The sequence below is a fragment of the Alosa sapidissima genome, chromosome 19 (assembly GCF_018492685.1).
Source record: "Alosa sapidissima isolate fAloSap1 chromosome 19, fAloSap1.pri, whole genome shotgun sequence".
Taxonomy (NCBI): domain Eukaryota; kingdom Metazoa; phylum Chordata; class Actinopteri; order Clupeiformes; family Clupeidae; genus Alosa; species Alosa sapidissima.
This window is the reverse complement of record NC_055975.1, coordinates 4,001,591-4,029,428: the sequence shown is the minus strand read 5'-3', so window position 1 is coordinate 4,029,428 and position 27,838 is coordinate 4,001,591. Positions and strand designations below refer to the sequence as shown.

General features: G+C 42.4%; 1 protein-coding gene across 3 annotated transcripts; it reads right to left on the bottom strand.

The window, feature by feature from the left end:
- Positions 1-34: 34 nt before the first annotated feature.
- efr3ba (EFR3 homolog Ba (S. cerevisiae)) lies at positions 35-27,838 on the bottom strand. 3 transcript variants are annotated; one of them, XM_042071921.1, is made up of 23 exons: positions 27,393-27,838; positions 21,843-21,919; positions 20,211-20,338; positions 19,542-19,692; positions 17,849-17,970; positions 17,438-17,584; positions 12,426-12,554; positions 11,789-11,867; positions 11,573-11,708; positions 11,209-11,367; positions 9,369-9,480; positions 8,283-8,334; positions 7,863-8,035; positions 7,510-7,585; positions 5,945-6,106; positions 5,605-5,730; positions 5,347-5,414; positions 4,342-4,469; positions 3,904-3,995; positions 3,355-3,403; positions 2,825-2,931; positions 2,458-2,507; positions 35-2,316 (listed from the first exon to the last, which is right to left on the bottom strand). In XM_042071921.1, exons 1-23 carry the CDS (start codon positions 27,523-27,525, stop codon positions 2,217-2,219), a joined length of 2,556 nt encoding a protein of 851 aa, XP_041927855.1. In that variant the 5' UTR covers positions 27,526-27,838; the 3' UTR covers positions 35-2,216. The 3 variants fall into 3 exon arrangements, with proteins under 3 accessions (XP_041927855.1, XP_041927856.1, XP_041927857.1); XM_042071922.1 differs by lacking the exon at positions 27,393-27,838 and adding an exon at positions 25,455-25,876; XM_042071923.1 differs by lacking the exons at positions 21,843-21,919; positions 27,393-27,838 and having other exon boundaries at positions 19,988-20,338.

Below are 27,838 nucleotides of genomic sequence, written 5' to 3'. Positions count from 1 at the left end.
CACACACAAACAGTAAGACTTGTGTGTGATTTGATAAAATTATATCTTACTTATTTATTTTATATTCACATATAATCTTTGCACCATTTCCATACAACATATTTACATCACTGATTTAGCACTTCAAAGGATTAAACATTTATACAAAGTCAATTTTGAGATGAAAATGCCTTAAACAGTGCTCTTTTCTGAGTACCTGTCGGACAAACACACACACACACAAGAATGCTTAATGGTTTGTGCACAGTGAAAACATGCAGCAACTCAAAGGACGAAGTCTGCCACATACTTCAAAACATGTAAAAGTTCATATCACAAATATGTTTTCTTCATCAAAACCATTGCACAATTGCACAATCTTCACCATACTCCCAGCAAACAAAACTGGAGAGAGAAAAAGAGAGAGAGAGAGAGTTGTGTTCTGTTAAGAGATCTTCTCTTCTTAAAAAAAATAGCAGTTTCTTTAGCAGCAGGGTGGAAACAAAAGAGACTAATGATGAGGTTAGGACCAAAGCGAGACAGGCTTGTGAAAGGCAGCTATGAGAGCATTAACACTACAGCATATCAGACTTTACAGAACGACATCATGCAAAACGCATAGATCTCACTGAGAGACATGGAACACACGTAGTACAAACAAGAGGAAAGTGCATATCAGTCAACAACAGCTGGGGTAGGAGCAGCAAACAAACAAAAGAAATAATACCATCTAAAAATAAGCTCACGACAGCACACAACAAAGATGAGACAGGCAATCCAAGTAAGTAGCATGGAACACAACAGTACAACACAAACATGAGGTTAAATATGAGGTACGACATTTTCAGACGATGCAAAAGGACTGAGAGCAACGATTTAGTTTAATCGTTTGAATGATCACTTCATATTTTGCAAGACCAACAGGCTACCTCTAGAAAACAAGAGGCAGTGGTATCATACACTGTGTCCTTGCTGCAGCTTCACACAATCCACTCCAAGCATCTCCCCGAGCTAACGACCACTTAAAGCTCAAATCACCTTAAACTAAATGGCAGATAGATGAGACACATTCTGTCATCACAATCATCATGTTCATCGCCGTTCACATGAGAGAAATATCTTTGCCTAGCTGAAATCCACTCCCACTGAGATGTTATGCTTTCCCACTCTTGAGATGAAATATAGTGTCTGAGTGTGAATTATAAGAAGCATGAGATGGAATATTGTTGATGTATATATCAGAGTATAGCAATCACTTAATGCCGATGACAAATATAGTATTTCACTGACAAAAAGAATTCCACGTTTCTTACAATAACATCAAAATGTAATTGAATAAACTTATTCAAATGAATCATCTTAAAATCTAACCCTGTAAAGGCATACCAATGACCTCTTGAGCTTTCTCTGAAGCTTTCCAGAAATAACCTTGCCAGTGTCTGTGTCTGTTCCAATGGCTTTGAGCTAATTCCTTTCAGGGATTATTGCTTCTCGGTACAAAATTATTGCAGCATATTGACACGCCACATATACTAGACACACACATGCACTACAAGATATGTACTGTACTACACTTGCACATGTCCCTACTAGGAATCTGTGGTAAAACAGTTGCCTTGATGAGAGACTACACAGAGAACACACGTGATGACTCTTCTTCATCATTCTTACATTCTTTGACAAAAGTTGAACGTCGACGTTTAAGGCAGTCTTCACTTTTTGTACAAGTATGCCAATTAATAGCTTCCACCGAGTATCTTACATATATGGATATCCATACAATTATTCTTGCACCTTACAAACAAAAGCAATGCACAAACAGACATTCCAAAGGGAGGCTACAGTGTGTAGCATTGAATACATTCGGCTACTTCAGTGCCTTTTTTTAAGGTAGACATGAGTTTGCACTCTGCACTGACCCTGAACAACTAACATGATTGCACCCCAACAAACAAGAAGAAAACAACAAGCTCCTAACTGATTAGTGGCTTGTTCAATGCATCTAAGTGATTCATATATATATAACTTCTTTTGAAGGGTTGTTGTATAATTCCCACGTAAATCCATTTTTGTTGTCGTCATCATCCATCATCCATCATCCATCATCATCAATCTTCTTCCCTCAAATGTTTCCATGATGACACCTGCACACTCATTATCCTCTTATTCTGATGTAGGTGACAGATGCAACACAAACAAACAAACATAACAATGGGCTTCACAGACATATGGTTCTCTCAGTAGACGCAGAGGTCGGGGAACTTCATCTCGTAGACGGGTATGGAGCGGCTCTGTCCGTGTGCAGTAGAGACCGTTCCTGAGGGGCTCGGGGGTGGCCTGGGGGAACGGAGGTATGGGTTTAGTCCAAATGAGAGTTCAGTCAGAAAGACGTTGACACAAATATTTAACGCAACTACAATGGCAGAAAGGTTAAAGCTACATACTGTAGCTAGTTGTGATGCTTGTACTGTTCCATACCTGATTGTGATTTCAAAGATCTGGTTGAGTTTACTCTGCAGCAGTGAGGCCTGAGGGGGAAACACCAGTTAACAGTCATTCTGATCATCATCTTCATCAGTAGCAGCATTTTCATCATCATCATCACTGACATTATTATCGTCACTTTCTTCTTCTTCTTCTTCTTCTTCTTCATCATCATTTTCATCACATCATCATCACTTGCTTTCCCTTGCTTTTGAAAACGTTGTGGATTTGTATGCCTTTTGTCAATGTGGTTTGTGTATTTTCTTTTCTGCTCTTTTAGTGCGTAAAGCTCTTTGGACAACGTTAGGGTGTTCTAAACTGCTACACAAATGAAATGCCTTGACTTGACTGAAGAGCTCACCCGTGCACCACAGTGTGCAGCGATCTCCTCAAAGGGCGCCGTCTGGAAGCGCTCCACCACCAGCCTCCTGCGCTCCCTCTCCTGCTCCTCCATAGTCACGCTGTCCACTGAGGGAGCACAGGGAGCAGACGCCATCAGCCAACACATACGCTACAGCGCTACCATTAAGAGACCCTTACTTTATTGCCAGCGATTTCAACCAAGGTTAATGTTTTTTTCTGTCCTGCCATTGGGTATAGGCATAGGTATCACCAGACAGTTCTACGAGTAAGTAAGTTCTCTCCTTGATAATGCCTTGTATTAGCAATGAGGAGCTGAAAGTTCCATATGAATACAGTTAGTTAAGTAATTAAGTGCAGTAGTCTTAACAGGCAGCGGTAAAGGCAAGAATTAGGACATTTCTTGCATGTCCAGCTCAACAGTTGACCAAAAATTGTTAATCCTCAGAGCTTCAAACTCTTGAAAAGTTAACATACTGGTCACATATGATTATTTTTGTCAATGCTAACCGATCAGTAATCAATATTTACCAATAGCTTGCTTCAGTGTTTCAAAGGTGATCTGTTCAGTTGGAGTTTTCTGTGGGCACAGAGAAAAGAGCTTTCATGTGACTGCTGCAAAGCAAAGTTTAACCTGAATAGCTGGAGCACACACCTGGAGGGCAGGCCTTGGACTGTTTCTTATAGATAGAAATAGAAAACAGAGGACAGTCAAGGGCCACGCGCTCATTTAATATAGGATAGAAATGTGCTTACTACATCACTTAGCAGGCTACACTGTCATTTATTTCTCTCTGAAATAGTTCTGCTTTCCACAAGTTTGAAACCTGTTTCTATGGTTATATTTGATGCTCACATTTGTCCACAAAACTGATATCTAGAAAGAGAGTTTTTCCCCATTCAATTACATTCAAGAATTTGACTTAAAGTAAAATATTATTTCACTTGATTAGCCCAATGAATGACCTCACTGTCATATGACCCAAAAATAATTATTTGACGATCTTAGTTAGTAAATTAAGCTATGTGTTGTCTCTGTCTGTCTATCTGTCTGTCCATTTGTTCATGTGTCTGTCTCACCGGCTCTCTCTCTGGGCTGTGTCTGGAATCCATCTCCAGCTGGAGAGAGATGGTGTCCCCGATGCTCTTCCTTTTTGACAGCCTGTCCTCATCTGAAGGGGACAGACACAACAACCACAGGAAAACTCAGCCACTAATACACACACGCATACAAACACGGCATGACCTTTCAATTGTGCGTCAGCTGTCCTTGCAAGAAAACAGTTTAGTTTTGCACTTCATTCAAGCTCAAATCCTTATTAATGTTGTCCGACATGTTATTTGGCTGATTGGATGCAATTGCACAGATCAAAATAAACTGAGAATAGCATTAGCAACACCAAGGTCATTGGTCCACTCAACAGCCACTGAGTATATTATGACTCTTTTCAGTATAAGGTAACTAGCCCCTGATGGAAGCATCTACATTAGGATTACAGGTAATCAGGCGGACCGTACCTGTTATCTGTGGAATGTAAGGAGTGGCCAGCCTCTCTGTGTTGTAGCCGCTCCCGCCCAGCGTCTCGGCTATTTTGGACTGCAGGAAGACAACGTCTCCTCCAGGCTTCGACAGGCTCTCTGGCAGTCTGAGAGGGAGAGAGAGAGAGAAAGGGAGAGAGAGAGAAAGGGAGAGGGAGAGAGAGAGAGAGAGGAAGAGAGAGACAGAGAAAGGAGTAGCAAGAGAGAGGGAGGAGAGAAAAGGAGACAGACACACACACACACATACACAGAGAGAGGGAGAGATAGAGAGGGAGATTAAGAGCTACATAGGGAGACAGAGAGACAGTACACAGCTGAGCCATCACAGTCTAGCATCATGAAACATTATTTTCAGATAACATCTTTAAAGTTGCATGAGGCAAGAGTGTCTGTAATGTACTTTCTGATCAGAGAGAGAGAGAGAGAGAAACCTCTCTGAAGCCAAACAGTGCCAAAGCTCACAGGCTCTCTGGATCTCAGAATATTGTGAAATATTTCTTTTAAAAGCCTTCAGCAAAGCCAGGGCAAATGTTACCCCCTTACAAATGATGCTCCATTGCTTCAGGGCGAGAGGAGCAAGAGAATAGAAGAAGGGCCAGACAGAGAGAGATAAAGAAGCACATGGACCCTGTATGGACCATGGCAGGGATACATCCTTTTAAAGCATCTTTCATATAGGCATTCATAGATGCCTCAGATGATTCACAGGAGTTTGAAAGAAAGTACAAGGAGAAATGGACAGGTATTTGCTTGCTCTGCAGTGACTCAATAGAGTCGATTAGCCGTATACAGGTAAGGGGGATGAAAGGCGGCTATTTAATATTGATCATCATAGAAAACTTGCGTCACTATTTCAGCTCCTGCCAGTGCAAATGCTTGGCTTACAATTGGTTTGAAAGTCCACTAAACCATGAGTCATCCGATAGAGAGAAAAATACGACGGAAAAGAGAGGGAAAATGGATTCTATTGTAAGGGCAGCTGACCTTGGTTTATCCAGGAATACATCCTCTGGCAGTAAGTAAGGGACCTCCTTCTGTCGAGCTTCAATCACCTGAAATGGAAATAAGGAAAAACTGTTGTTTCTGCGGATCATTTTCGAACAGATTGAGAGAGATATTGATTGAGAGAGACACTAAACTGCAACCATTTCTAAGATTTCTAAGTGACTATTTACATTTCTTAGTGACCACCACTTCATGAGGATCTGAATAAGATCTGGAAAGGAGAAAAAGGTGTCCAACCTCGTGTACGTGCTGGCAAAAGGTGGGCACGGTGGTCAGCTGGCCGATGAGGTTCAGGTAGGCAGCCGAGAGGGCATGAATGGCACAGCGATTATACACAGGAAGTGCCTCCTCGCCTGCCAAGTCCTGGGGAGAGAAACAAGGGCGCAATGGTGGTGAGTTGGAGGAAAAAGACCCCCACTCTCACCCCCACACACTACCTGCCCACCCTTGGATAGAGCTGTCCCTTGGATGGAGGGCCTCCAGTTTCAAAATGAAGTGACCCGTGCAACCCCCTTTAAGACACCCACCCTCAGGCCTAGCTGTGCTAATCATGGGCAATGTCTAGAGGTGGCTGTACCTGCAGAGCCAGAGCCAGGCGGATGAGGTCCACCACCACCTCCTCGTTGGCCAGCTCCACAGAGAGGAGAGCCAGCAGGGAGAAGAGCGACTCAAAGTGGTGCTGGGCGCTGTTCTCCTCCTTGCACACCAGGTAGATGTGGCGGTAGAGCCTCTGGGCATTCTGTTAGGGCAGGAGAAGATGAGGGCCAAAGATGTTGTCAATCTGAACGGCAAGGCTCAACAAGCCTGCATTTTTGCAGTTTTTTTGCTATTGGGGACAACAATAATACTATAATTCTAAGAGTGTGACTACTACTACTACTAATAATAATACTAATAAGAGTCCTTTTTGCAGATTTTATCTCTGCGTTTCACACAATACCTGTGGTCACTTCAATACACCTCCTGTTGTTGATTCAGAAACCCTAACCCTAACTCTTGACCCTAAGAAAGTGGGACCCCATAACCCTGTAGTTATAGGAGACATAAAGATTGAGCAAGTAGCGTCCTATACTGTAAGTACTAGGAATCCATGTTGACAATCAACTAAAATGGAATGTGCAGGTAGAGTGTCTCTGTGCCAAGCTGGGCCAGAGACTACACTTCTTACACAGGTTGAGACTGATTGGTGTAAGAACCAACCAATTATGATACTCTTCTACAATGCTGTATTGTAAAGTTTAATCAGATATGGTATGGCTGCCTGGTTTGACCCTCTCACAGTACAGCTCAACTCTAAGGTGGAGAGATTAGTAAACAGTGATGAAGGTAATGAATAGAATAGATTACCCATCCCTTCAATCCATTTTTGAAAAGATGATGGTAAATCAGGCACAGAAAATTCTTAATGACCCAACTCATATTCTCCATACCGAATACGAGCTACTGCCATCAAGGAAGCGGTTTAGGGCCATTATCTATAAGAGCAACCGTTTTAAGCAGTCCTTCTCCCTACGTCGGTGGCTCTACTGAATAAAACAAGGGCAGGGAGGAAACATACATTTTAGAAATCTCCCTGGATCAGAGCCATGTCCTGCATGTATGTGATTGTTGTTTACAGAGAAGGCACTTTACAGCCCAAGACAAATTTCCCCTTGAGGGACAATAAAGTATATCTTATCTTATCTTATCTTATCTTAATAATAATAATTATAATAATAATATGTTTATTTTATATAGCGCCTTTCTCAAACCCAAGGTCTCTGAAATATTTTTGTGCATCTCTAATTGTCACTTTATTGCATTTGTATGTATTTTCACACATACAACAATCAAACAATCAAAAAAGACAGGCAGAATGTGCAGGAATACTGTTACTGCTGCTTACTTTTTATCCTGAATAAAATCATTATGAATTATGAAAAGTTACATTTTGAACAAAGAAATATAAACTGCACTGCATGTAAACGAAGAAACATACTTTGGATAATACATTATTAACATACTGCATGCTGAAGCATTACTCTGGTCCCTCTGGTACATTGCAATGCATTTCAACACATCTTAAATATTTAATTGGATTAACATATCCTCATTTCATATTTTGTGTATGTGTGTGTCTATGAGTGTATAGGAAGACATTACCTTTTTCATGAAGAGATTGTCCTGACGGGAGCATTTGTCCAACTTCAGTTTCAACACTGAGATATCTCTGATTATACTGAGAAACAGGAAGGTGGTGTCCATGTTAATGACATATTCCTATCTGGAATATCCTGAACTAGTGTACACCTGCAGTGTACTAATGTTGTCAAATTTATTCCACTATGAAATCATTCATATTTTCAGACTGATTTAATTAACATGATGATGTAACTTGTGTTAATGTTTTAATATATAAATATATAAATCTGTCATCTGTTTTTCAGATTATTCAGATGTTTGTTTCACTGTTTGTTTGTTTGTTTAGATTTCCCATCATTGCAGTGCAGCCTGACCTAATGGGGGAGAACTTGAGACGGTTGTCATGGCGATCAATGAGGCTGATGAGAATGTCCAGGACCAGCAGACGGACCTCTGCGTCTTCCATCAGCGTGAAGGAGAGCAGTGGGTCCAGGAAGGACGTGGGCAGGGCCGTCAGCATGTTGGTGGTCTGGAAGCCCACGGTCACCTGCAGGCAGACAGGCAGGGAGAGCGACGGAGGGTGTGAGAGAAAGAGAGAGAAAGAGAGTGATGGAGATGGAGAGGGAGAGGGAGGGAGAGGGAGAGGTGAGAGGCCACCGAAACAGATGGAGAAGGGAGGAGAGGTCTGTCACGTTACGTGCGTATGTTTCAGTGTTGAGTCAAGCGTCTGTTATACAGAGACAGAATGCCAGAATTAGTCAGGAAATGTTAAGCCTTTAAGAATACTACTGCACCTGAACAAGTGACTTGAGCAGCATGACTTGAATCATGCGACTGCCCTCAAACCTGTAAGAGAACAAAGGAGAAGCACACTGTTAGACAGGTCTCTCACAGGATCCCTGGGGCATGCAGACTGTGTCTCTTTTTCAACAGACACTTGAAACTCTCCCACTTAGTGAAGCACAAAGCTCGTCATTTATTCATGAGATCAACAAACACACTGGCACACGCATCCAAAATGAACTGGGACACTAAATTGAAATGCAGACAGGGTAGTCTATGCAAGGCAACAAATCCTGCATAAACGGTAACAGTTAATGGCCTCCCAAGAGGTCATGTCAGCGAGGAAAATTAGGTTCTGACTTTTGAACAGCTTTTGAAACAGCTAAAATGTGTAGTTACGTCACATTGCCAATCATGGGTACCAGTTCCATGTTTAAATGAGGCCATACATCATCAGTATAGGGAAGGAATACTAGAACCACACATTATCAATAGTCTACTCCAGAAGCCAAAACTAAAGTTATGTCCAGCCATATATCTGTCCCTCCAGCTGATGCTACCAATGACCTCTAACCCAGCATTTCATTGACCAACAAATTCAGACCACTGATTCAACAACAGGAAGAGAATGTTTTTTTAACATTGATTGTTCCACCCCAAGTATGTTGTACATAGTTATTATCCCGAAGAGTAAGTGCATTAATAACAGCAACATTACATGCACAACAGCACCCTGAACCAAAAGAACAGCAAACCTACAACTTCTCACCTCACCAAACAGAAATACTGTCTATCACTGTTTTAAATCAGAGAGATACTACAAACATCATTATTCTAATCCATGAATTATTATCATCAGTAGTCCACAAGCTACACAAACATCTTGACTTGTTTATGTTACACATGCAGTACAGTATATATCATTAAGCTTGGTTCAGAATGTACTGTATATGTATGCATGCAAATGTCTATTCTACATCTCTACTCTCTGAAGCAGACCGACAGACAGGTGGAGCCTAGGCCTCTATGCTATGTGTCTAGTCTAGTCGGCTCGGGGGCAGTACATGCACAGCGCTGCTCTCAGAGGGTTCTCCCACCCTGTGTTGGCCGAGCCCAGGGCTGGGTACATGCCGGGCACCGGGATCTTCCCCATGATGAACAGCATCACCTCCGAGCGCTGGTAGGTCGGGAGCGTGCTGGCAAATGAGCCTGTGGACACACACACACACACATGTAACCGACAGACAGACAGAGACACACACACACACACACACACACACACACACACACACACACACACACACAGGATATATAGTATATTAATGTAACAACAGAGAGTGAATCCATATTTTTGCAAACAGTTTTTAGTAATATTACTAACTAAATCCACTAATTTAATGTAAAGTTTGGTTGATCATGTCTGCATTTATCATAATAATAACAATAAACTATGCTCCTATCATAATATGAATCAATGTCTTTTTTTGTCTTTACCTATCAAGTGATTTTAAATATAATCATATGCATTTTGTTGCATTATGCTTCTTGCATTATGCTAAAGCGACTGCTGAATACCTAAACCATACACTCATCTGTGTCATCTACAGTATTAATGTGTACTACATAGCAGTGAAAGAACCCTCAAGCTGTAAGAGTTGTTGGTAATGATTACTCATGCACATGCACATGCGCGCACACACACACACACACACACACACACACACACACACACACACACACGCACACACAAGCATCACAGACACACATATACATGCACACACACATACACGCACACGCACACATACACACACCAGGGCTTAAAATTCATTTTTCAAAATGGGGGGGAATTCCCCCCTTAGGTTATTCATGTAGGGGGGATTTACACAATTTGGGGGGGAGGGGGGGTCGATTCTGATACCAAGTCAAGAATTGCAATTTCAATACTTCAATACTTTTTTTAAAAAAGTGTTTGATTTTGGGGCCCCCACCACCCTGACGTCATCAGTAATATATACTGTAGTGGGATCATTCACAACAGTGGACATCCTAGATTCTGCTTGACTCTCTCCACACACACAAACACACACTGAAAATGATAGCTTATGTGATATGTTTCTATCATATATTTTTGAATTCATATAGAGTGTATTTATTTAATAATGCATTTTTTAAAGTATAGCATTTTACTAGTAATTACTAGTAGCTAAACATATTTAGTAATTTGAATGCCTCATATTGACGTTTAACCTATAACACTTAGGCATATCTATAATGTGGTGTGTAGGTCCAATTGAGTGCACATTGCTGATGAGTAGGTGTAATTGAGTGCCTGTCACTTTAAGAAAATACGTGAGAGTAATTCTATGGAGTAATTAGCCCCCCTTCAACCTGACCGGTTTTAGGCTATAGTCGCTAGTGAATAAAAGTTGTGCATAGTGCGGTATGTGTATGCAAATCATTATGTTTTCTATGTCATTAGATACAATAAATGTTCAAAAAACTAACATGTCGAAGACAATCTTTCTGGGATCAAGTGTTGACGTGACCTGAGCTAGCAGGATAGTTAGCAAGGAGCTCTTTCCAGATGTAAAAGTTTGCCATGGTAGCGTAGCCTATTTGCGTAAGCGCAAAGTGGTTCTCTCTCTCTCTCTCTCTCTCCGTGTGTGTGTGCGTCTGCATGAAGCTATGTTCAATTCAACTCGGTAGTTGATCAGTCCGGTCAATAGCACCGCATTCACGCCACTTAATGATTAGGCTATATTAACGTCATCAGACAGGCTGTAAAAGTGTATGCGGGAATTTCTCGCATTATGATGGCTAGAGTTGCGGGACTTGAACAAATTATGCGCAATACCCGCAATCCCGCAGTGAAATTTAAGCCCTGTACACGCACACACACACACACACACACACACACATACACACACACACACACACCGATAGTCTTGATGACAGATTCCTGTAACTGTCTCTCCTCATGCTCTTTGATGATCTTAGTGCCGATGTTGCTGTAGTCGTAGGCGCCTGTGAGCTCATAGTCCACACTGAGGCGCAGCTGCTTCAGCAGGGTGTTGAACACCTCCAGCACTGTGGGCCCTGGACACAACACAGCACATTACTGACATCCCAACTACAGTTACTAATACAGCTTAAAAGTTAAACAAGTTAAAAGGTATCTACTAATGGTTAGGGGTCTAAAACCCTATTCTGTTCAGTTGCAATGTCCGTTATTTCCCCATGTTGATGACAGGGTCCCAGAGATCCCTCTAATGGTGTGAACATGTACTGCAGCTTCCCCTACCTACGGAGCCACTGGCTTCAATCACGGCAGCCTCAGAGAGCACCTCCACTATCCCAGCACGCACTTTGGCCGAGCTTTTACTGTTCGCATCCAGGTGGCCAAGCAGCTGTTGTATCACCAGGTGAGAATGCTGGGACTGTGGGGTATAATATAATATAATATAATATAATATAATATAAGTCTAGTCTATGTTTTAAATAGAATGTATTTTTTTACCTGAATGGAGTACATGATGATCTTGAAACAGCGCACTGCAAACGTTTTTTCCTCCCATAGAGAATGGTTATCCAGATGCCTTGAGATACAAATACATTTGGTGCAATCAGCATCCATTCATGTGATAACAATAAACAAACTGCACTATTGTTTTTTTTTTTTCATATATGAAAAAATGAAAGCTCATTTTAGGTTGGAGAAGTTTGTATCTTACAACAATGTTGCATGACATTTCACTGTGCTAGGAGTGTAGGAGTCAATACTGTATTTATTTTCAACAACACAATATATTGTTTTCTAAATAAAGGTTATAATATACACAGTCAATATTCAAATGTTTATGTACGTAAAATAAATGTTTGTTAGTTTAAATTTAAATTAATTTAAATTTGAAAACAAACTTTAAAATTAAATAAAAAAAACACAATATACTGCACCATACTGAATCGTAAGCCCTGTATTATGATGTACCACAATGCACAGCCCTGGTGAGTTCTAATGCACCTTTCTTACTGTTATGGCTCCTGTAATCGCTGCACCGCTGGACTGTATTCTTCCTCTTAAGGTATCTGCTGCCACCTCACTACGCATACTGTAGGTGTACATGTGAATGCGTGCATCAGCGGCAGTGACTCACATGAGGACGGGCTTGACGGCGTTCTTGATGTTCCCGTAAGCAGCACGGCCCAGCAGCTCCCTGAAGCAGCGCTCGGTCAGCTCCGCAGGACACTCCTTATCCTTCTCTGCGTCCGGAGAGGGGGACTGGCTGCAGACAACGCACACACACACACACAAGGAGCAGAGAGGAGATACTGAGACTTCTCTACAGGGACATGGTAAAGCACATCATATTTGTGTTCTTTTATTTTTGTGAAATAAGATGAACATATCAATTATACACACATTCTCTAAACACATATGCATAGCACACACACACACACACACACACACACAAACACACGCACACACACACACACACGCAAACAAACACAAAAAAGTTAGGGCCAGAGTAATACTATGCTGCTTTCTCTCACCAACACATGGTTGCCCTAAGGTGGAATCATATTTTATAATTACCATTTTGCCGCCTTCCTTCACTTTTCATCTTTCATCCAGTCTCTCCCTATGTTGTGCAAAGTCATCTATTTATAGTGGCATATTTATTACGCACTGCTACTGTAGGAGTCTGTGTTTGAGCTGCAAGATGCCATTTGGTCTAATCAGAAAATCTCTACTCAGCTCTCTCTCTCTCACACACACAGACACACACACACACACTCACACTCACACACACACACACACACACACACACACTGCACACTGCAACATTCCCTCAATCAGAGAGAGAAAGACAGAGAGGGAGAGAGAGAAAGGACGAGCAGATGTAAAAGTATGTATGTTTGTAAGACGAAGAAGGAGGAGGAGGAGGAGGAGGAGGAGGGGAAAAGAGAATCTCTAGACATGTAATTCTTTAATATGGACTCCTTCACTGTGGACATATGCAATTAGCATACTTCTGACCGTAGCCTTTATGGCTCTGATAAGATTGCCCTGTTCTAACTTGTGCACTTGAGCCCTGCTTCATAGCATTACATTCTGTGCTAAGAGCATTCACCACTAATTATATCTGCATGAGTCATTCCACTATGCCTGTAATACACTTAAATCCACAGTGCCCACTGTAGAGGCCAGTTATCAGTGAGGTGCTGTCCATGGCTGTTGTTCTATTTCAGTCAAATCACAGGGTCAACCAAGGCATCATGGGTATGGGCTTTCATAGGACACATCTGATATCACTTTAAAATAATTTACAAAATCATTTACACTTTAAATAAAGAGTAAATATGTGAATATGTAATTTCCCAGCAGAATATAAAAATCAGCATTCTACATTATTACACTCTTTGTGACTCACCATGAACATGGTGAACCTGGAAAGTCCCCCTGGAGCAAATCGGGGTATTGTTTCACCTAATATTTCATTGAACAGTTTCCTGAGTTAAAGTGAGGGATTACTACACACATTGGTGGTTGGCTGATAATGAGACCCAAGCATGCCAGTGACCACAGAGCAGCACTTTAGTGTGATAGTAAATGTGTACATGAATGAACAGATGGGCAATGGTTACACACTCTCCTGAGGCTCCTGAACTTACCAAAACAAAATCCTAAGATTTCCCAATTCGCCACAACTACATGCAAGCTTGCGGTTTTATGGTACTATGACCACCGCATAGCGAAGCGGCGGTCATATAGCTTTATTCAGAAATTATTTTCTGCAGTGACACACACACACACCCACATAAAACAGTAGGGGATGGAGTAGGAGATGGAGACAAATTGATAAGTGTGATTCATTTTTGCGGGGAGAATGTGCAGGCTTGAGCGGCGGTCATATTTTGTAGCGCTTTGCGTGGGCGTCATGGGCGGCCCTTGAGGGCTCAGGCCCGTCCAAACAGGCCAATATGCCCCTCAACTGAGTTCTCTCCCTGACATAAAAAAAAATCCATCTAAATATTATTAAGGCTATGATTGAAGTTAAATACACACTGATGTTGACCACTTAGCCTACTCAAAATGAAACATGACACGGACTGACACTTGTGTCATCTATTCTACTGTTGATTGTGTGCCCAAACTGCGCGATGAAGAGGGATTCTGCACTTGACTAGGGTTTTTTGACACTGCTACATAAGAACTCCAGTAACAGGTCTCACGATAAATCTGGGAAGATAATAAAAAAAAAAAAAACAATCAGAGCGTCATCTCACATTCCCTTTAACAACAGGCACGCTTGTTGCATAGCGGAATGCTATTATGATGGCGGATTTGCCAGGCGCAGCCAGGAACGGTTCACAGCGCTATAGTCAGTTGGGAACAGTTTGCTATTGATTTTTCCTCCAAAATGTAATACAGAAATGTCACTTTCCATGTTATGGGATCACTCTCACTGAATCACGAGGTTATGAATGCATGGTGATATTTTTGCAATGTAATCTAACATTGCCTCACTATAGACAATGCAGATCTGTCAGATAAGCTCTCCTCTCCCGTGCTGCTGCTGGGGCATTTGGGTTAAATGGAGTGCATGCAGTTCAACATCACGTCTCATTAAATCCTCTAATATTTCCTAATTTATGTCATCAACACATCCGTGATTCGTGGAAATGTGTTCGCTAGATTTATATTTATATGCTAGCTATATATTTATTTATATATAGTTTTTTCACATCGGACACCACACTTATTTCCCTTGTGTAGCAATATTTGTCCTTGTAATTATGTATGGTTTGGAGAAATGGGAACTGCCTCATATAGATGAGAGGAGCAAAGTGCATTGAGCAACACAGGCGCCAAAGCAAGCTACTGCAGGTGTAAGCTACGGCTGTACCTTACCAACAGGCAACTCAACAACAAGAAACAGTTTCCAAGTTGACCTAACTTTCCAACTCTGCACAGTATCCCATTAACTGCATGACAGTAGGCTATTTACAATATTTATTTTATGTAAAGTAGAGTTTGTAAACACGTTATCATCAACTTAATGCACGCACAACTTTTGTTTGAGCAGGAGAGAGAATAACAATGAATGGACGCAGCAACTACAAAAATTGTAGCCAAGGCTACTTGCTGCTTTCTTTTACTGTCTATGGTTGCTGGTTAACAGCACATAATAAGCTTATTTAAGCAAATTCACAAACTCAAGACTTCAAGGCCATCATGGATATAAAACGTTTTTTGAAAAAAAAAAAAAAACGAAAGGATGGAGGGAACATACAGTAGCAAAGTTTGGAGTTATTTCAGATGGGCTACAACAAGGTAGGCAAAATTGTAGTGCTTGTCAAAACCTTAGCGCAGCTGGAATAATGCATAGGCTGATGTTAAAGCGCACACGATATTTAAAGCCATACACAATGGTAAATTGGAACAAAACTAAAGGTAACTTTAGCCTTTATAGGGCTGTATAAAGTTGTCCAAATTAATAGGTCGTAATTAGGCGTTGTTGTTGTAAAGATATTGCACACCAGACAATTTCACTGCATTTCTTACTTCCAGTAACTATATGCATGTGACAATAAACTTCCTTGTATCCTTGTATCCTTGCATGTAGATGTACTATATAGGCTACTACATTTTTTGTTGACCAATGCACAAACAAAACCAGGAAACGGACAAATATTATCAAGGCTTTGAATGTTTCCATCTGTGCACAGGGTGTCTGTAGATCGGTGTGCATAGCATTCATTTCTGCAGGCCTGTGGCCATGCATGTGCCCTTAAAATAGCATCTGAATTTGCACCACTGACTTTAGACCAGGAGGTTCCTGGTCTGTGGCGGAATTGTTTTCTGAAACTGCCAAATTTCAACAGGGACCGTTTGCGTCGGAACACGCCCCCCTTTTTTCACTGAAACACCCCCATGGGCGCACATGTACCTGTGGAGCGAAATTCCAATATGCGCTGACTGGAAAACAGGAAAGACAAAAGCGCGAGTATACAAAGTCAATTGCGCTGGTGTGCAAGATAGCCCGTATAGTGCTTTGGGTCATGTAGGCTACTTTAAAAGGGGAGATGGAATCGCGCTTTAGCGCAACACAGCACGGGTCTTAAAATGCTTTATCCGGAGGAAGACATTTTTGGATTCAGTGACAAAAAGCCTATCATGGGCCTGGCTGGGAAATGTGTCAGTTGTGGAGTCAGCATTCGTAGCCTGTCGTTGCAAAACAGTACCTCTCCAAATTCAAAAACAGTAGACTAACAGTCAATAAAAATAGACTGTCAGAGCAGCACAAAATACTAAAAGCCAGGCCGAGTGTCCTGTTCGCTCTTAAACTTTCCATCACATTTGGTGCATCTACCTAGCCACTTTGTGATTGTGCTAGAATTTGTTCTGTACTTGATTGATCCCATAGCCTATGTGCAATGTTGCGCAGTCGTAATATCAGTATCTGCAATTTGCTTTTGAGCAGGATCTTACAAGAACATTTAGAAATGAATGGAGACACAGTGATGATGAGATTTTACACTCAGCTGTAGCCTAGGCCTGCTAGTGGTGAGTCAGTTATAGCCTATATACTTGTATTGTAGCCTATGCAACGCTATTCTATTAAACGCTATGACCGCTACAGTATGTTCTTGCACTATTTCCACCATGATCATATTGTTTCAGTTATCCAAAAGGGCCAAAGAATGCTCTTTATTATATGGGAATTTTGGAAAAGTAACTAATTCAAGTGAGGTGAGGTGCACCTCTGTCAGTGCTCATGGCCCCCCACTCTTTGCTCTCTGGCGCCGACCCTGCATCTAGTTATCCATCTTATACTGTATGCCCACACAAAGACACCAGATTCCCAGTGATAAAAAGTGATGCTTCTCATATAAAATTATTACATACAAGGGCTGCCCTGCTACACCCCCCCCCCCCCCCCCCCACACACACACAAACAATTTATTTCATTATACAAAACTAGTGTTCATAATCCTACAAACGCGTTTTTGGTGTCCTTAATTGAATGGCAACTGATGGCTAATAGTTCATGTTAGTATAGTATATATCTATCTATTAATTCTAACATAGTCGGAGATATTTGGGATATTTGTGCCGACCCCCCACGCCATGGAGCAGTGGAGGCCATTTCCCTGCCCTTACCTCTCAATGGCCTGGTACTGCAGGTTGTAGAGCAGAGAGGGGACGATCTTGTCCATGTGCTGCGGGTCCCAGATGTTGGCCTGCAGCTCGTCATTGACCGTCTTCCTCACCACCCCCTGCAGACCTCGGATGCCCGCCATGCGGATCCTGGCGGAGGGAAACCCACACGCACAGTGAGTCTGTGAGCCTGCGTTTAGTCTGCTTCCCTTGCACACTCTCCTGCCACACATGCCAGCCTGATTAGGCACTCGAGACTCATTTAGCACGTTTCCCACTAATCAGGAGAGGAGTGTAAGCGGAAGCTGTTGAGTGCTAATGTGGAGCCTTTGGAGTGTGGTGTCGAGGGAGTGTGTGTGTGTGTGTGTGTGTGTGGCGGGGGGGATAAAAAAAGTGTGAGGTGTGTTTCCTCACTTGATGCGGATGTCGGGATCTTCGTAGCTGGAGTGACACATCTCGCTGAAGCGCGAGACAAAGAAGTCATAGCTGCGGTGGTAGGAGGGTGTGTCTTCCTCGATGTTGGCGAACTTCACAAACTGAGAGAAGAGGTACAGGAAAACATTCATCAGGATGTGTGGTAACAAGTGACAGGTGCAATCAAAGCTTAAAGAAACAAACAAAAAGAGGTGGGGGGGGGGGGGGGTATGACACATCTGTCGCAAGTGGATCAAAGCCTGCATAGAGATCTGTGAGTCAGCCTATTTTGGAAAACTTTTTTTGTTATTATTTTTTTTAAAAACATCTTGGAGAGATGTTAACGTCCGTGACTAATGCGCTACACTCCACCACCATCATATTTATCGGAAATGCAATTTAAGCCCTGGTCCTGGCTGTCCTAGATCTGCGAAAGTAATCTCTCGTTAATCTTTAAGCCTTCATATTTCTCTCTCTCTCTCTCTCTCTCTCTCTCTCTCTCTCTCTCTCGCTCTCTCTCAGGATCAGCCTTCCTGTCCATTTGGCCAGCTGTGATGGTTCTGCAGAAAATGGACATATTTGCGCCAACACACAACTTTCTTGGGTTTCTGCAGGGGATGAGAAATGACGTGCCACCCACAAACACTGTCGACACTGTCAAAAATAACGGCCCATTGAAGAATGGGAAGAGTCATAACCGCAATAGATGTGTCCTTTACTACTATGCATTACTGTGAGAGGGCTACTTTGTCATGTTTGTTTTGTACAAGCTGCCAGTCGTGGTGGGGTTGTAACAAGTGCAAATATTGAGTACTGTTTGGTAAGGCAGGCAGCCTTTATGGAAGCAGGCTGTCACTGGCATTAAGGATACGGCCCCTGGGAAAACCCCTCCCCCTCCCAGAGAAATTCCCAACATCTGCTCGGAGATGCTGGAAAGGGATTGGCTCATGCCGTAATGACATGTCAGAGCGATGATGAGGCCTAATGCCGGCAATCTCTCTCTCTCTCTCTCTCTCTCTCTCTCTCTCTCTCTCTCTCTCTCTCTCTCTCTCTCTCTCTCTTCTCTGATTTATTTTTTCCTCTTTTCTCCCTCCTTTTTGTTACTTCTCTCACTATCTTATCTTCTGTCTCTTCCACTGTCTGACACACACACACACACACACACACACACACACACACACACACACACACACACACACACTATGATTCTGGGATGTCAGCCATCCAGCATAATCATATTGAGCTGGGATCTCTCCTTTCCCGTAGTAGTTCCGGGTCAGTCTTTCTGGCCCGGGGGCAGCACCCCACCCACACACACACACAGAAACACACACGTCCATCTCCCACATACTAACACATACTGCTGATGTTCCTTCAACCTTGTTGCCATAGGGACGCCATTAAAATACTAACAGTATACAAAGACCAACACACTGTGATTCCTTTACAGGTTTTCTCCTCTTCAGCTGTCTCATTGTAATTGCTGGGCCTATGAACATCCCTGAGGTATCTGCACAGAATGGAATTGATTTCTTTGTAATAATTTCCTTTTCCTTCTGGACATTCAAATCAGGATTTCGGAGCAGGCTGACACATGCCGATATACAGCATCCACATAAGGAGCTGTCACTGAGCCATGAACCCTGATGTGAACTGAATAATAAATGGATGCCGGGTGGAGGTGTGAACTTACTGAGTTTGTCCCCAGGATCTGCAGATTGGGCTTGTCGGCCTCCAGGAGTTTGCGCACCATGGTGAGGAAGCTCTCCACAAAAAGGTTGATGCTCTGGCAGTGGCACGCCATCAGCAGCTGGTCCAGAGCCTCCATGGCAATGCACACATACCTGTGACACACACACAGATGTATACACACACACACACACACACACACACAGGTGTACACACGCGCGCACACACACACACACACACATAATTATGCATTCCTCTGTTTTGGTGGGTGAGGTGTAATGCTGTAACATATTTTTTGTTAGTTCTCAGTTGTCAAAGGGCCGTTTTACTGATGTAAACATCATTTGAATAAAACTGTAACTTGGTGAAATCAAGTCTTTCTACAATTTATACAATAGATTTCTGTCATTAAAACTAGTGTGAACACAGCCCATCCTGTCACACACTTACTTAATTATTGCATTTGTGCAAGGTTTTCCACAACGGCTGCCATTCCCTTTTACTTTTGGCTGGCCGACACTTTTTTCCATTGCAAAATGAGGCAGTTCATGAGTCAAGACACACAGCCATCTGGAAAAGCTCATTGGAAGATTTGACTTCCCTGTCACACTGCAAACCAAATGTCACGTGTTGTTTATATGAGTTGTTTGTTAGTACACATTACACAAATCACCCATATCTGTGGCGGGCCACGTCTCGAGAGAGGCGCTCTGACAGGTACGCGCCGATGCGGTCAAGTTTTTCCGGAGCAGAAAGGGCGTAAAATGTCAGCTTCTCCATGTTGGCTTTCACCAGGCCGTCCTGCACACAGTCACACAGGGCGGGGACATGACGGAGCTGTTTATAGGCTTTCAGGAACACAAGAGCCATTCATTTCCTTCAGTGAGAATCCTTTCTGATCCCTCCTTTAATAACATGTATGTAAGGCAGTGTGTGTGTGGAGTGTTGCTGTTTTCCCCCGCCCTGCTTTTTAGGAAGTGCCACAGCCTGATTAAATAAAAGATCTATATACCACTATGAGACTTAATTCCATTACATAACCCTGGTGTTGCCAGAAATAGCCCTGGTGTTGCCAGAATCAATGTGGCTGCTGGAAAATATATGCTGGATTTCATTTCAGTTTTCTAACACGGAGGGCAATGACCTGTAATCCACAGTCTACTGAACTAAAAACACTTGCTGCCTTCATATGACATTTACCAGAGGGCTTTGCTGTTGCAAGAACAGCATACCAACTGCATTTCAGCATGATATCATATAGGCCTCCATACGATAGGATTCGGAACATTAACATAATATGTTACACTATTTTTTGTGCCAACTGCATAAGCCACAGACAAACTTTTACACCATTTATTTAAAAAAAAAAAATATATATATATACAACTTTTGCTTGAAAGCAGATCTTTCCTTCTGATAATGTTTTTATTGTCACTGTGGTCTTGTACCTAAGATCCACTAAATAAAATAAATTCAATGCAGATGTTATTTGTTATTGTATTGTGATAGTCAACCTCTATTTAATTTCAGCTTATCAACATCCACACTGAAATAATTCTGACATTTCCTGATATTTTTTTTTTGCGTAATTGCAAGGTATTGCAAGCCCTGAAGCAGACAATCTACTCTAAACAGGAGGCTCCTGCTTCTATTATTCCATCGCATGCATGAAGAGATCCTCTGTGTGTAAGGTAGTTGACCTTTGACCAACATGTGCACACAGAACATCATCCCTAGAGTTGTGGAACATCCACCTATCTTGTTCTACTGTTGTGAGACTGGCTGGAGCCAGCTTTGCAGGAGGTCAGTCTTATACACATAAGTAAATAAACAACTTAATGACCTAAACTGTGTGAACTAAAGTGTGTATTTTTGGAATGACCATGTTTGTCCTTAGGTCACCCGAGAGGAGATGATGTGGAATCACCTATACCAGGTTACGCATATACAACACAGTAGATTTATCAGTGCATTGATTTTTTCAGGAGGAGTGTTCAATGATTCCTGTCCAAGTCTGATTTGCAGCAAAAGGAAATCTTTGGTTGAGGTTACTGCATGATGCAAAAGGATTCTCCTCTGGGTGCAAGAGCTGACATAGATCTCTCCATAATGGAAAATATTCAGCAAGGACATTTAAGATGTCTTATATGTGTGTTATTGTGTGTGTAATTAAACCAGATAGTCTACATACTGTAATTCCAATGAAGATTTTAATGTGATCTCCAAATGCTGAGATGCAGTTTTGTGGTGTTGTTGACATAGTGGCTTATTTACTAGCACATCCAGGTCTTGGGGGCAGTCTTACCTCTGGATCCTCAGGGAAGATGTTGTCCACAAGTCTTTTGTACCGGGGTCGCAGGGCCCCACAACATCCACAAATACCTGGGATTGGGAAAACAGGAGCAGGGAGAAACAACACAATGCAACAGTGAACCTTTTAGACTTCGACTGGGTGGGGTTTTACTATGAGTTTTATTAACAATCAGTTAAAAGCCTAGTTTAAAAGAAAAAGAACCACCCTCAAAGGAACCAGCTTCATCGTCATCATCATCATGATCAGTTTAGCTCATTTCCTGTGTCTCTGCATTGACTGACTGTAGCCATAAGCACTTGTTGACTTAATTGATTAGCTTAGCTCGTTAAATAAATTGTAGGGAGATGCAGACTGTGCCAAAGTGATTCAGTTTACAGAAAATGGCAATCACTCTTCCCTACTCTTTCACCGCGATTGCAGTTTCTGACACACACACACACACACACACACACACACATAAAAATAAAATAAAAACAACCAAGAAAACAAGGCTACTCAAATGCAAAAAGCACCGTATGTAAAGCGTGAATGATAACAAGCCTGGGAAATCTTTCTGTTTGCCAACTCATTCTGCCCACCACCGACAAATCAGCCCCAAGGAAGAAAATCTTGTTTGCTCTGACAAGCAGCCCTTGCACTAACTAGATCAACAGTGCATTCGTGCCCACCCCCACCTATGCTGACGCGTCAGAGACATGGCATCGTGGTCCTGAGGGGGTGAGATTTTAAGAATTAATTTGCCCATGATTAAGAGATCCAAAGATCAAACAGCATGGAAAAAAAAGAAGAATAAAAAAGAGGCCAACCCTGAGCAGCAATAATCTCATTATGCAAGCTGTTTGGCCAGGCAAGCCACAAGCGCAACAAATATTAGCTCTAGTAGACACTGACAAAATTTAAGATTTGGTGCCTTTTCTTATGATTCAGGCACAGAATAGCTTTTCAGAATCAGACCTCCACTATTTTTATTGCAATCAGACTACCGGACCAGCTATTAAACTATTCATGACTCATAAATCTTCCATGTCTTATCTTTTCTTTTTTTCCAGAAAGACACCTCCCAGGAGCCAGCCATGCAGGCGTTCTTCTGCCCTGAAATGATTCTTCTTCTGTGTCTCCTGCAAGCGAGGAGGCCAGAGCACGCTGCCGACTCTGAAAGAAGCGTGAGGCCGTGGGCGAGAAGCGCCAGTGAGTCACCCAAAGACGCAGCGGCAGCTTCTTGCTCACCACTCTGCACTGGCTCTCTGTCTCTCTCTCTCCATCGACTGTGTCTCTATGTGTGTGTGCGTGTGTGTGTGTATGCACGACAGAGCCTACCCCTAAGATAGACAGCAGACACCACAGACAAAGAGATGGCAGCCATAACAGATGCATGGTTTAGCCCACCTTGCTTGTCCTCCTCACCCACTACCTCCTCGGCCGTGAATTATCTATCACAGGCTGACGTCTTAAATCTCTCCTGCTGTCACTAGGACAGCCAACAGTCCTGGCCATGGGAGACCACTTGTTTGTTCTAGGGACGAAGAAAGAGGGGAGATACTGACAAAATGAACCCTGATGATGAAAACTGAAATGCTACTGACAAGGAGAATATGGAGAATGTTTTTTCCTCTCCATCTCTCTGACTCTCCTCTCAATCCTCTCTGTGTTTCTCTCCATCTCTCTGTCTCTCTCTCTTTCTCACCCTCTCTCTCTCCTACTCCAGGTAAGTTCCTGCTGGCAGCCTTCCGTGTTGACAACAGCATAAATACTGTGGCCAGAGGGCTGAGGTCCGTTTATGCCCCTCATAACTCTCTTTTCAGCGTGTACTCATTCACATCATGTGGGCCATAGAATTTGGCTGCAAAGGAAATGTTGCACCGGAGGGAGGCCAAGGATCAGGGTCCAACAAACGTTGCAGCTTTGTCACAGCTCGCAGAAGGAACGTTTAAATCACTCTTTATGTTTATTTTTTTTTTTTTTAATGAATGGTGACATTACTATCCCTTTCAGTCCACCTGCCCCAGGAAGACAGCTACATGTATACACAAACAATTCAATTTAGTGTTAGACTTAATAAACAGGCACTTGGGAGCCTGCATGTTTTTTTTAGTCCCACAAAACATACATCACATGCTGGTGCCATGATGAACTATGCCTCTGCTGCACGCATGCCACATCTGGGAACCGTTCAAAATGAGGCAATTGAAAGACATGACAAGAGGATTAGGCCTATGTTACAAAGGCAAGCCGAGTTTCCCATTATTCCTGCCACCAAGTAAACAAAAGGAATGGAAACCCTGGACATGAGCCAACTTAGAGCATCGCTCAATACTACTACTTTGCTTACATAACACTGTGTGCATGTTCATTAAAGCAGTCCTGTGTAACTGCAATGGGAGGATCTCTTTTTCTAGGATACAACACTAAATATAGCCTGCAATCCCTTTGAAACAGATTTTTTTCAGACAAGTCCAAGGTTGATGCAGTACATACTGTAGTTCTGGGGGCAGCACATAGACTGTGCTTACTGTAGCTTCTCCCTCCGACCACAAAGCCATTTGAGAGTGTGAAATGCAACCACACACCTGGCCAGGAAAAATGTCCAACAAGAAGCAGTGTCAGATACCACCACAAAGATTTGGTGTTCCATAGGACGACTGTTGTTTGCATATGATACTGAATTTTATGGATGTATTTTACAGATACACAACTGAATGTCATAACTTATAGCTTTAGATTACATGCTTGATTAGATTTCATACAGTATGGTAAAAAAATATTTCATATCAAATAAATAAGAAACTGTGGAGTTAGTCAGAATAGGACAGTGCCACTGACTAGCCAACCATACGTTTGTTTAAGAGAGCTTTTCTGCTGTATTGTGACAGAGGAATACAATTTCTAAAAAGGAGTGATGGAGCTCCAAATTCTAAGTAAGACTTAGACTCAGAGCATGTTTTAATTACAGGAGGAGTCTGGGCTTCACACCAGAAAGTGGATTAAATATGAAATCTTCTATCTCCTGGGAGTTGCCAGAAATAAGTTCTTTCTCGCTCAATCCCTCTGTGTGTGCATTTCAAAGAGCAGGAAGTAACAACCGACAGTGTAAACAAATCTGGGGCCAGTCAAAGGTCATATATGTTTCTGTCATTGACTATCATACCAGCTTAATAACCAGCCTGATTACAGACAAAAGTACTGAACAACAATCTGCAACCACATTTTCTAAATTATTATTTAAGATTATCCATGAAAATGCAGTTGTTACCGGAAAGAAACTGGATAAGATATTTTGCGCTGCTCTGTCAAAAACACTAGCCTCCCATGGAAAACACATAATTCCCCATGCGCAGCTAATGATAAAGATGCAATGAGGAGAGAAAACAGTCACTGGGTCTCAAGACAGGGAAAACAACCACACCAACACACCACATCACAATCACACACACACACACACGCGCACACACGCACACACGCACACACACACACACACACACACACACACACACACACACACACACACACACACAGGTACGGACACCCACAGGCTGGCTGAATGTTCACTCTCACATTATGCACACACAATTGCCCTTGTACACAGTGCAGGGGAACTGTCCTTACCGTACATCGATGGAAACGCCGCTGATATTCCACCCTGCTGCTCTTAGCCTGAAGCCTATTCTGTGTCAGAGCGATGCTCTCTGTCTCTGTCTCTGTCTCTCTCTCTCTCTCTCTCTCTCTCTCTCCTCTCTCTCTCTCTCTCTCTCTCACACACACACACACACACACACACACACACACAACGCAAACAGTCACGTTCTCAACAGTGCACACACTCACACACGGTGCATGTGACCAGACTCCATGACCTTGGATTTTCCCAATAGCGTGGCACCGCTTGGCTCAATCTCCCAGGAACAATGCTGGCTGCACACACACACACAGGTGCAAAACACGCGCGCACATGCACGCTTGCCGCACTCTCACTCACCACACACACACACACACACACAGACTACACGCATTCCCGTCACAACCTCACACACACGCCCCCTACCCAATCATGCATAACAAAGACAGAGCGGGGGGCGGGGGATTGGGGGGGATGGGAGGGACAGCAGAAGTGTGTGTGTGAGTGGGTGCAGGAACCAGTGAGGGAGGGAGAGAGAAAAATAAGGGAAAGGAGAGAATCTACTGGTGAAACCAGACATCAGTCTTCTTTTTCTCCTCCCCCAACCCACCCCAGCCCTACTGTGGCAGCATCTCTACAGCACATCCCAGCATCCTACTGAAATCATTACAGTGCTATGGATTGACAGAGGGCTGTGGTGAAATTACCCTATGTTTAGTGATGGTTTATTTTAACCTGAATTTAAGTGTATTTTACTCTGATGGATTAAGACTAGGCCTATAGAAAAATAAAAAATAAAACATTACAAATTCATTATAATGCTGCCTAAACAGAAAGGATATATTCCCATGAATTAATGTTATTTTGATGTTATGTTTACCTCAAAATACAATAATGATTTTTTTCATGATTTTTTTTCAATCAATAAATTAATCTTATTATGAGGTAGAGTTTATTTAAAATATATATAAATGAATAAACATTTTTTATATTTTTAATAACACTTTTAAGTAGCCTAGGAGCTTTAGTTGATGTAGAAAAGACTGTGTGGGGCCTGTATGATCCTTGCCATGTGAACTGGCTCAGTGTTAATCTGGTTGTGGCACAAATCATAACACAAGAAAATTAAATCCCTATTCTGGACACAAATATTTACTGTGTTTTCATTAGGGCCTAGTCACACAAATCTTTTTGTAAAACTATAATGAATTAATTTGCTTATTATTTCAATGTGTATTCCATAGGCCTACTTTTAATACTTTTGCATCTAACCTTTTAACTTTTGATACCTTTTTCACATTTGGGGCAGCCGTGGCCTACTGGTTAGCGCTTCGGACTTATGACCGGAGGGTTGCCGGTTCGAACCCCGACCAGTAGGCACGACTGAAGTGCAAGTGCAAGGCACCTAACCCCTCACTGCTCCCCGAGCGCCGCTGTTGTTGCAGGCAGCTCACTGCGCCAGGATTAGTGTGTGCTTCACCTCACTGTGTGTTCACTGTGTGCTGAGTGTGTTTCACTAATTCACGGATTGGGATAAATGCAGAGACCAAATTTCCCTCAAGGGATCAAAAGAATATACTTATACTTTTATACATAACTTATTGCATTTTTTTGTTTTACCATGAGCAGAATTGTCAGACCTTTTCAAAGACTTCAACCCAAATTCACATAGGCTAAGTTTACATCAGGTCTGGTAAATGTAGGCTATTTCATAATTCCATAGCCTAGGCAGATTTTTTTTAGACTTTCCAGACCTGGGTTAGTAGCCTAAACTGTGTCATGGCAGTTCTATCTTAGACAATGGCATTTCATTTTAGGCAATCAATCAATATGAAGATATATTTTTAACTGCACTGGACTGAGATCATTTAGAGATGACTGAGTAGAAGCTAGAGAAATTACAATAAAAATTTTACAAGTAAACTTACCACCACCAACCTGGTGATCCAAAACTGTGCAGCAATCCAACAACAGTGTTCGAGGACTTGGCAGATTAGGGAAATTTGACAAAGTTAGCCAATATGGCATTCTTGGCATATGTGGCAAACGTGGCAATGGCATCTTCACAGTAGGCCTATTCCAGCTCCTTACAGTGTTGAAAAATCATGGAGGGGCATTGAAGGTAGGTGATCCCATTTACAGCTCAGCTGCCAGCAACTTTTGAGAGTTGTTAGAGTTCTTTCAGAGCTGACCCTCCTCCTCTTTCCCTCTGCCCCTCCTCCCCCTCTCTCTCTCTCTCTCTCTCTCTCTCTCTCTCTCTCTCTCTCTCTCTGTCTCCCCTCAACTTCAACTCTGGAAAAGAAAACGAAGGGCTCAGGAAACTACATTCAGACTTTGTGACGAATCTGCAAACGTGTATAAAACGTATGCTATT